The 11012-nt window shown below is 46.5% G+C and overlaps 1 protein-coding gene across 2 annotated transcripts in view; it reads right to left on the reverse strand.

Annotated features, from left to right (window-relative positions):
- The window catches only part of LOC124139605, a 29069-nt gene extending 22272 nt beyond the window's left edge, over positions 1-6797 (reverse strand). For both annotated transcript variants that reach the window (XM_048388100.1, XM_048388099.1), the window contains exon 1: positions 6610-6797. In XM_048388100.1, the coding sequence (XP_048244057.1) occupies positions 6610-6690 (81 nt within the window). In that variant the 5' untranslated portion in view covers positions 6691-6797. The remainder of the gene's footprint in view (positions 1-6609) is intronic.
- Between the last annotated feature and the right edge of the window lie 4215 nt (positions 6798-11012).

Here is an 11012-nt window from a genome sequence, read left to right on the forward strand (position 1 = left end):
TTGTTAGTCTCCAAATTTATTTAACAACCAAAGGAGGCTGGTTTATTCTTCCCGTGGTGCTTATTTGTACGATAAACACCCCACCCCCCATCCCCCACCCCCCCTCGTCGTATAGTAATAACTCAGCCTTTTAAAAGTAAAAACATCCAATGTTTATTTCGGCAATAGGCGCAAACGTGAATGAACGCCTTAAAGTACCAAACTAAGGACTTGTGGCGAAGACACCGAGGGAGTCTCATTTCTGCATTACTGTATGCACATATGTTTCGAATTATTGCTGGTTTATATTATCAAGAGGGGGCGGTGGGGTAGTCTAGTGGTTAAAGCGTTCGTTCGTCACGCCGGACGCCCGGCTTCGATTCCCCACATAAGTACATGTGTGAAGCCCATTTCTGGTGTCCCCTGCCGTGATATTGCTGGAATACTGCTAACAGCGGCGTAAGAAACATACGCACTCACTCACTTATATCATCAAGTTAACTATATGACCATTTGGGCTATAAACGTTGGCATGCCGTCACAATATTACAGTAAGTGAATAGTGAAAACATGCCACGACTGACTGAAGCCCAACGCATCGACGCCATCGGCCGACTGTAAACTGGAGATTCAGGTTTTTTCCACGTAGCAACAAGCACCATTACGCGACTGTGGTTCCAACCGTTTTCAGACACACGGGACAACACGGGACCTTCCCAGATCCGGCCGACCACGTATCACAACTAGAGCACAGGATAGATCCATACAGCTACGCCACCTACGCGAAAGAACCACCACAGCCACCTCGCCTACATCAGTACAGACCACCCTCCACCTCGCCTACATCAGTACAGACCACCCTCCACCTCACCTACATCAGTACAGACCACCTTCCACCTCGCCTACATCAGTACAGACCACCCTCCACCTCGCCTACATCAGTACAGACCACCCTCCACCTCGCCTACATCAGTACAGACCACCTTCCACCTCACCTACATCAGTACAGACCACCTTCCACCTCGCCTACATCAGTACAGACCACCCTCCACCTCGCCTACATCAGTACAGACCACCTTCCAACTCGCCTACATCAGTACAGACCTCCTTCCACCTCGCCTACACCAGTACAGACCACCCTCCACCTCGCCTACATCAGTACAGACCACCTTCCAACTCGCCTTCATCAGTACAGACCACGATCCACCTCGCCTACATCAGTACAGACCACCTTCCACCTCGCCTACATCAGTACAGACCTCCTTCCACCTCGCCTACATCAGTACAGACCACCTTCCACCTCACCTACATCAGTACAGACCACCCTCCACCTCGCCTTCATCAGTACAGACCACCTTCCACCTCGCCTACATCAGTACAGACCATCCTCCACCTCGCCTACATCAGTACAGACCACCCTCCACCTCACCTTCATCAGTACAGACCTCCTTCCACCTCGCCTACACCAGTACAGACTACCCTCCACCTCGCCTACATCAGTACAGACCACCTTCCAACTCGCCTACACCAGTACAGACCACCCTCCACCTCGCCTACATCAGTACAGACCTCCTTCCACCTCGCCTACACCAGTACAGACCACCCTCCACCTCGCCTACATCAGTACAGACCGCCTTCCACCTCGCCTACATCAGTACAGACCACCTTCCACCTCGCCTACACCAGTACAGACCACCCTCCACCTCGCCTACATCAGTACAGACCACCTTCCAACTCGCCTTCATCAGTACAGACCACGATCTACCTCGCCTACATCAGTACAGACCACCTTCCACCTCGCCTACATCAGTACAGACCTCCTTCCACCTCGCCTACATCAGTACAGACCACCTTCCACCTCACCTACATCAGTACAGACCACCCTCCACCTCGCCTTCATCAGTACAGACCACCTTCCACCTCGCCTACATCAGTACAGACCTCCTTCCACCTCGCCTACATCAGTACAGACCACCTTCCACCTCGCCTACATCAGTACAGACCACCCTCCACCTCGCCTACATCAGTACAGACCACCCTCCACCTCGCCTACATCAGTACAGACCTCCTTCCACCTCGCCTACATCAGTACAGACCACCCTCCACCTCACCTACATCAGTACAGACCACCTTCCAACTCGCCTACATCAGTACAGACCTCCTTCCACCTCGCCTACATCAGTACAGACCACCCTCCACCTCACCTACATCAGTACAGACCACCTTCCAACTCGCCTACATCAGTACAGACCACCTTCCACCTCGCCTACATCAGTACAGACTACCCTCCACCTCGCCTACATCAGTACAGACCACCTTCCAACTCGCCTTCATCAGTACAGACCACCCTCCACCTCGCCTACACCAGTACAGACCACCCTCCACCTCGCCTACATCAGTACAGACCACCTTCCAACTCGCCTACATCAGTACAGACCACCATCCACCTCGCCTACATCAGTACAGACCACCTTCCACCTCACCTACATCAGTACAGACCACCCTCCACCTCGCCTACACCAGTACAGACCACCCTCCACCTCGCCTACATCAGTACAGACCACCTTCCACCTCGCCTACATCAGTACAGACTACCCTCCACCTCGCCTACATCAGTACAGACCACGATCTACCTCGCCTACATCAGTACAGACCACCTTCCAACTCGCCTTCATCAGTACAGACCACCCTCCACCTCGCCTACATCAGTACAGACCACCATCCACCTCGCCTACATCAGTACAGACCACCTTCCACCTCACCTACATCAGTACAGACCACCCTCCACCTCGCCTTCTTAAGTACAGACCACCCTCCACCTCGCCTACATCAGTACAGACCACCTTCCAACTCGCCTACACCAGTACAGACCACCTTCCACCTCGCCTACATCAGTACAGACCACCTTCTACCTCGCCTACATCAGTACAGACCACCTTCCACCTCGCCTACATCAGTACAGACCACCTTCCAACTCGCCTTCATCAGTACAGACCTCCTTCCACCTCGCCTACACCAGTACAGACCACCCTCCACCTCGCCTACATCAGTACAGACCACCCTCCATCTCGCCTTCATCAGTACAGACCTCCTTCCACCTCGCCTACATCAGTACAGACCTCCTTCCACCTCGCCTACATCAGTACAGACCACCCTCCACCCCGCCTACATCAGCACAGACCACCTTCCACCTCGCCTACATCAGTACAGACCTCCTTCCACCTCGCCTACATCAGTACAGACCTCCTTCCACCTCGCCTACACCAGTACAGACCACCCTCCACCTCGCCTACATCAGTACAGACCACCCTCCACCTCGCCTACATCAGTACAGACCACCTTCCACCTCGCCTACACCAGTACAGACCACCCTCCACCTCGCCTACATCAGTACAGACCACCCTCCACCTCACCTACATCAGTACAGACCACCTTCCAACTCGCCTACATCAGTACAGACCACCTTCCACCTCGCCTACATCAGTACAGACCACCTTCCAACTCGCCTACATCAGTACAGACCACCTTCCAACTCGCCTACATCAGTACAGACCACCTTCCACCTCGCCTACATCAGTACAGACCACCTTCCAACTCGCCTACATCAGTACAGACCACCTTCCACCTCGCCTACATCAGTACAGACCACCTTCCAACTCGCCTACATCAGTACAGACCACCTTCCAACTCGCCTACATCAGTACAGACCACCCTCCACCTCGCCTACATCAGTACAGACCACCCTCCATCTCGCCTTCATCAGTACAGACCTCCTTCCACCTCGCCTACATCAGTACAGACCTCCTTCCACCTCGCCTACATCAGTACAGACCACCCTCCACCCTGCCTACATCAGCACAGACCACCTTCCACCTCGCCTACATCAGTACAGACCTCCTTCCACCTCGCCTACATCAGTACAGACCTCCTTCCACCTCGCCTACACCAGTACAGACCACCCTCCACCTCGCCTACATCAGTACAGACCACCCTCCACCTCGCCTACATCAGTACAGACCACCTTCCACCTCGCCTACACCAGTACAGACCACCCTCCACCTCGCCTACATCAGTACAGACCACCCTCCACCTCACCTACATCAGTACAGACCACCTTCCAACTCGCCTACATCAGTACAGACCACCTTCCACCTCGCCTACATCAGTACAGACCACCTTCCAACTCGCCTACATCAGTACAGACCACCTTCCAACTCGCCTACATCAGTACAGACCACCTTCCACCTCGCCTACATCAGTACAGACCACCTTCCAACTCGCCTACATCAGTACAGACCACCTTCCACCTCGCCTACATCAGTACAGACCACCTTCCAACTCGCCTACATCAGTACAGACCACCTTCCAACTCGCCTACATCAGTACAGACCACCTTCCACCTCGCCTACATCAGTACAGACCACCTTCCAACTCGCCTACATCAGTACAGACCACCCTCCACAACAACGGCGATACCAGGATTGCGTAGGATATAACCCAAGATGGTGAGGAGCCGTTTACGCGCTGAAGGTATTGCTCTAGGTGACCGTCATTTTGACGGACGACGTCAATGGTGTCAAGGTCACAGAGTATGGCAGCTTCGCCGTGCGGATGGTTGACGTCGTGTTTACAGGCGTCGCGGGGTACGTTATGCACGAAACTGCAAACGGCAAGTGGACAGATGTGGTGGTGGTAGTGTGATGATGTGGGCAGCCATCTCCTACACTGCTAGAACAGACATAGTGCAAGTTCTGGGGAATTTAACGGCACAGCGTTACAAGGATGAGATTCTTCGGTCACACGCCGTTCCCTTTACGCAACAAGCGAAAGTCATTTTCCGACAGTTGGCAGGCAGAGTGGGAGAACATTCCACCTGCCATAATTCGGGACCTGATTGCTTCAATGGGGAGACGATGCCAGTCAGTTTTGGACTCTAATGGTAGCCACACAAGATATTGAGAACAGATGACCTTCACTTGAACATCGACTGTTCCGTGCGTGGAACCTGGGTCAATGACAATGCTGTGTGCGAAATTTGAACAATCGATTAAAATCAGTTGATTATTCATTATATTTTATCAGATATACATCTAAAATCACTTTTTAATATTTTGTTCTCGTTGCAATTTGGCTGAAATAATGTCGATGCAACGTTAAATATGTACTCTCTCACTCTTTTGGAATGACTGGGCCAGAGGAATTTATCCACCAGCCTTCATCTCTCCAGGCAGACGCTCAATCCGTTACGCCACGGAGGCTGTCTATCCATTGTTATGTCCGCTTGATTTGGCACACTGACTGACACAGAGCCTGTCAGACTGGCACCAGTCCCTGAAGCTGTTATCGATGTATTTGAACAAAGAGACCTATTTGCGGAATGTATTGATCAACACGAAAGCGACAATACCTTTCCTCGAAAATGTAATTCCTGGAACTGCTAACATATTGATTGTTTGGCTCTTAACACTTCCGTCGTCTCAAGATTAAATGGTATCGAAATAGTTATATTGTTGAAGATATTTGTACCTCGTTGTGGGGGCACGGGTGGCCCAGTCGTCTAAGGCGCCGTGATTCGCTGTGCAGAGTTGCGTGCCTTAGGCACGCCAGAAACCTATGATTGTGGGTTCGAATCCCGGTTCGCCCCGATTATGTTTCTAGGTTTGTCAGCACCATACCCGTGCTCATGGGTTTCACCGAAGTGGTAAACGTTTGAGACCTGCATCACTTCGGGCTTTCCTCCCACATTAAGCTGACACGCCGTGATATAACTGGAATACTGTTAAAAGCGGCGTTAAATCCAACTCACTCACTCACTGTACCGCGTTGTCATGTAATACAAATATTCTTTATGAATTATTTTTTTAATCAAGTCAAATCAAGGTGTCACACACTGAGTAAATCTTTTGTTTCCGATTTAATTAACTCATGTTATCCCGCCCGATAAAGTCTATAATGAAGTAGGGTAGCTTTTGTCAAATTAAGTAATATTATACATACAATTCATAAGAAGCGGACTTTAAAAACGCAGATATTAGTTATTAGAAGTTACTTCCTGACTTTCTTGCTCAGTCTGTCACTCAGCACAATAAAGCTATTTTGGGTCAAAAACATAGTATAACGTCGGACATTCTGAGTTATTGCTTTCTATCGGAACACAGCTTGAAATGGCATGTGCTTCTCGTAACGTGACTGAACCGGTATTTGCACGTGCAAAACGCACTTCGTGCATTTAGAGAAGTGACACCGCTTCACTGTAGCATCTCTCCTTATACCGCGCATCGCTGTATAGAAACACAGCTTCACTTTCACTCAGACCCCGATATTGTGCAAGATTACATCACGATTCGGGACTAAATTATTTTCATGGGAGGCAGGGACCTTCCTTGTAAAACCTCGGGCTTTAGAAGCCCGTGTCTGCAACCCTCGGGTCTTACAATCTCGGAGTAGTCTTCTATTCTTGACTAAAACATCCGTTACTCCGTCATTTGAAATATGCTTCTATCAATTTGCAAAAAAACAAGCATGTGATGTGCAGCTAATGTATCCAAGGCTCTGCTTGTGTAACAAAAGGAATTTTCTTGTGCGTAAATTCAAACATGGGCACGATTCATGATATAACAATATGCTTACCGACACTCCGGGGTGTTGACACGTGAAAGTCCCGTACGTCAATATCTCACACATGGCCTCAAATGCGCCACATTTATCCATGCCAATTCTTTTCCCCAATTCTCCTGTAAAATCATATGCGAAAGACCCAAAGACGATCTGTTGTTAGGATTGTCTACAGCGACATACTGTTATGGTACGAGATAAGTCACGTGATCATATCGATCACCTTATCCAACATTATAATTAAAATTACATATTTATGTCAGGGGAGGCTCGGTCACTTGGTTGATGCATGTCATCGTATCCCAATTTCGTGGATCGATGCTTATAATGTCAGTCACTGGATTGTCTGGTCCAGACTCGATTATTTAAACAACAAACAAACAAACAAACAACAAACCAAATTAAGGTGGTCGGGGACTGACTGGCCTAGTATTGTGAGATTTACTATTCGTGTGTTGGTTGTACCCATTTGTTTGATCCTGAACGCCAAAAGGATTGTTGTTTGAGTGTCTTTTGGGGGGCTTGACAGACAGGGACAGGGATTTTTTTGGTCCAGGTGCACAGCGCACAAACCAGACGTAGAGTTCAATCCAGACTAAAACGGCGGAGTGAGTGAGTGAGTGAGTGAGTATGGTTTATCGCCCCTTTTAGCAATATTCCAGCAATATCACGGCGGGGGACACCAGAAATGGGCTTCACACACTGTACCCATGTCAGGAATCGAACCCGGGTTTTCGGCGTGACGAGCGAACGCTTTAACCACTAGGCTACCCAACCGCCCCCTAAAACGGCGGAAAAGGGCATACATTGACCCATTGAATATCAGGTTTATGTAAACCATGACAGCCAGTGAGTGAGTGAGTGAGTGAGTGAGTGAGTGAGTGAGTGAGTGAGTGAGTGAGTGAGTGAGTGAGTGAGTGAGTGAGTGAGTGAGTGAGTGAGTGAGTGAGTGAGTGAGTGAGTGAGTGAGTGAGTGAGTGAGTGAGTGAGTGAGTGAGTGAGTGAGTGAGTGAGTGAGTGAGTGAGTGAGTGAGTGAGTGAGTGAGTGAGTGAGTGAGTGAGTGAGTGAGTGAGTGAGTGAGTGAGTGAGTGAGTGAGTGAGTGAGTGAGTGAGTGAGTGAGTGAGTGAGTGAGTGAGTGAGTGAGTGAGTGAGTGAGTGAGTGAGTGAGTGAGTGAGTGAGTGAGTGAGTGAGTGAGTGAGTGAGTGAGTGAGTGAGTGAGTGAGTGAGTGAGTGAGTGAGTGAGTGAGTGAGTGAGTGAGTGAGTGAGTGAGTGAGTGAGTGAGTGAGTGAGTGAGTGAGTGAGTGAGTGTTGTTAAAGCCGCATCAGCAATATTCAAGATATTCGCGGCTAGAAAACAAAATCATTTTCCTATAGAAAAGAACATTACATAAAAATGATGACGAAGATCACTAAAACCTCAGCCCATAGTAAACAGTAAAACATGACAGCCAAACCTGGGACATCGAGCATTGCATCGGTGAGTGAGTGAGTGAGTGAGTGAGTGAGTATGGTTTTACGCCGCTTTTAGCAATATTCCAGCAATATCACGGCGGGGGTCACCAGAAATTGACTTCACACATTGAACCCATGTCGGGAATCGAACCCGGGTCTTCGGCTTTAACCGAACGCTTTAACCACTAGGCTACCCGACCGCCCGCATCGGATGACATATGCCACCGAACCAGTTGTATCCTCACTATAACATCTTCAGTTATACATTATATAACATACAAATAGTCCTGGGGTAGCTTCGTTGAGCAGGACCCAGGACGCTGCGTCTATTTGTCAAATAGAGTCGACCTTAAACAATCTCCCTTCTTTATTCATCATTTTCGGTTGTGTCGAACCTCGGATAACTCGAAGTATCAGGAAGGTCCTTTCAACTTCGACACAACAGTGTTTGACTAGTTAATTCATCTTCGTCAGATTAATTCATCCTCATCAGAACATAAAGGTCTCCTTTACAATAGCATTCCTCCTTTGCTATCCTGATTAAAGTGACTGCCATTGTACCCCCAACTTACATCTTTACAGTTGCCCTGTTCATAATGTTGCGTATGTGCTATTGAGTTGACAAACTTTAGGTTATAGTCAAAGAAGGTTCGCAGTTTACAAAGTATGTAATAAACACACTTTACAAGGTATGTAATAAACACACTTTACAAGATGTGTAATAAACACACTTTACAAGGTATGTAATAAACACAGTTCATAGGGTATGTAATAAACACAGTTTACAGGGTATGTAATAAAGACACTCTACAGGATATGTAAGAAACACACTTTACAAGGTATGTAAGAAACACACTTTACAAGGTATGTAAGAAACACAGTTTACAGGGTATGTAATAAACACACTTTACAAGGTGTGTAATAAACACACTCTACAGGGTATGTAATAAACACACTCTACAGGGTATGTAATAAACACACTCTACAGGGTATGTAATAAACACACTTTACTGGGTATGTAAGAAACACACTCTACAGGGTATGCAATAAACACACTTTACTTGGTATGTAAGAAACACACTCTACAGGGTGTGTAAGAGACACACTTAACAAGGTATGTAATAAACACACTTTACTTGGTATGTAAGAAACACACTCTACAGGGTGTGTAAGAAACACACTCTACAGGGTGTGTAATAAACACACTTTACAGGGTATGTCATAAACACACTTTACAAGGTATGTAATAAACGCTTGGATTCAGTAATTTTTACACCTAGCAGACGAAGAGTTACTTCATAAATGGTCTAAAAGTAAAATATGTTCTTCAGTATTGTTTAGCTGGTTATCACAGCACTGTTGTGAACGTCGTATAATGAATGGACAGTTCAACGTTGTGTTGATGATGTTAAATGTTTTTTTTTAAGAACTCTGATTAATATAACTGGCCCATCTCTTTGTAGTAGGATAAGGAAAAACTTAATGGAAATAAGCCTAGTACATATAGAACATATTAGGTAACTCCCGCTGGTGAAAAGTATTTATAGAGACCACAGTCGTACATGTCAGGCTATCAATACAACATGTCGAGAGGCATTGTAAGTATTGCATTTTATCTAACTTGACAATTTTAATATAGAGGAAGATGGATGTCGTTTCCAACTCCACTGAACTTTTACGATAACTCGGATTTGCTTTCTTATCTTTTGAATGTAGCATTGGTACAGAATCCTTAATCTTGTCATTTTATTGATGAAGAACGCTTATATGCCTTATGAATGATATTAAACTTTTAGCTTCAACGCTTTTTAATATGTTTTAAAGAAGACCATCAATGTCATAACGTATTTCTTGTTAAAGCCGTTTTAATTACCATTTAATGTATTCTGTACGTGTACAAACTTGAGTGTCTCATAAACCAATTCATGGCTGGATTGTTTATTAAGTGTGTATTTTATACATATTTTACATGTACAAGTTCGTGTGATAAACAATAAACTACTGATAGTGATGACACCAGGTGCTCATGAAAAGCTGAGTGTGTCCTGTCCAACCTTTGAAAGCTGCATTAAGGCCTTGAATGTTATAATCCTGATCAAATAACTAGCAAGAGTCACATGACACTCTCTGACGTCTTGATAAATTGTATCTCTTAAGGCGTGATATGTAAACACCAAACGCAGGATCTGGTGGCATATTGCTCGACATTTTGCTCCTCATACATTTGGATTCATTCGGATTTGGAGTGAGTGAGTGAGTATGGTTTTACGCCGCTTTTAGCAATATTCCAGCAATATCACGGCGGGGGACACCAGAAATGGGCTTCACACATTGTACCCATGTCGGGAATCGAACCCGGGTCTTCGGCGTCGGATTTGGAAAGATGCCTAGCACTGACATTGAATGTTAGGAGTAATACATATCTATTCCACCGTTTAACTTGACTAAAGAGTTGTTTGATACACCCCGGAAGAAGAATTCAACTGCTTCAGGAAACAGGCATTTGTGATAACAGATATTTATACATTCAAATAAGTCATTTCTTGTTGTCACACATATCTACTATATCCGGTTCGCGAGTGTTTGTCGGCTTTAACGCCAGTTTTGTAGGTTATCGCACAACCCAGCTTAACATTAACGTGCGGGAAAGTCCGAAGTGATGCAGACCTCACACATTTGTAACACTGGTAAAACCAGCGAGCATGGGTGTGGTCCAAATAGTGAGAAGACCTCCTCAGTGCGTCATATCAGCATTTTATCTGTCTGTCCACCACTGTCTAAACGGAACTTCTTACTTGCTATATCCTCGTCTGTTTAGTCTCCATTGTTTTCTGACTCACCCATATCAAGCCCAAGTTAACGTATACAACTTTCAAATGAAGTAAAAAGCACAATTTCGAATTTATATAATTTTCAAATGTTGTTATTCTTGATTTACAAAAACACAAAATTGTGTGCTTCG

The sequence above is a fragment of the Haliotis rufescens genome, unplaced genomic scaffold (genome assembly GCF_023055435.1).
Source record: "Haliotis rufescens isolate VD_foot unplaced genomic scaffold, xgHalRufe1.0.p SCAF_7, whole genome shotgun sequence".
NCBI classification, from domain to species: domain Eukaryota; kingdom Metazoa; phylum Mollusca; class Gastropoda; order Lepetellida; family Haliotidae; genus Haliotis; species Haliotis rufescens.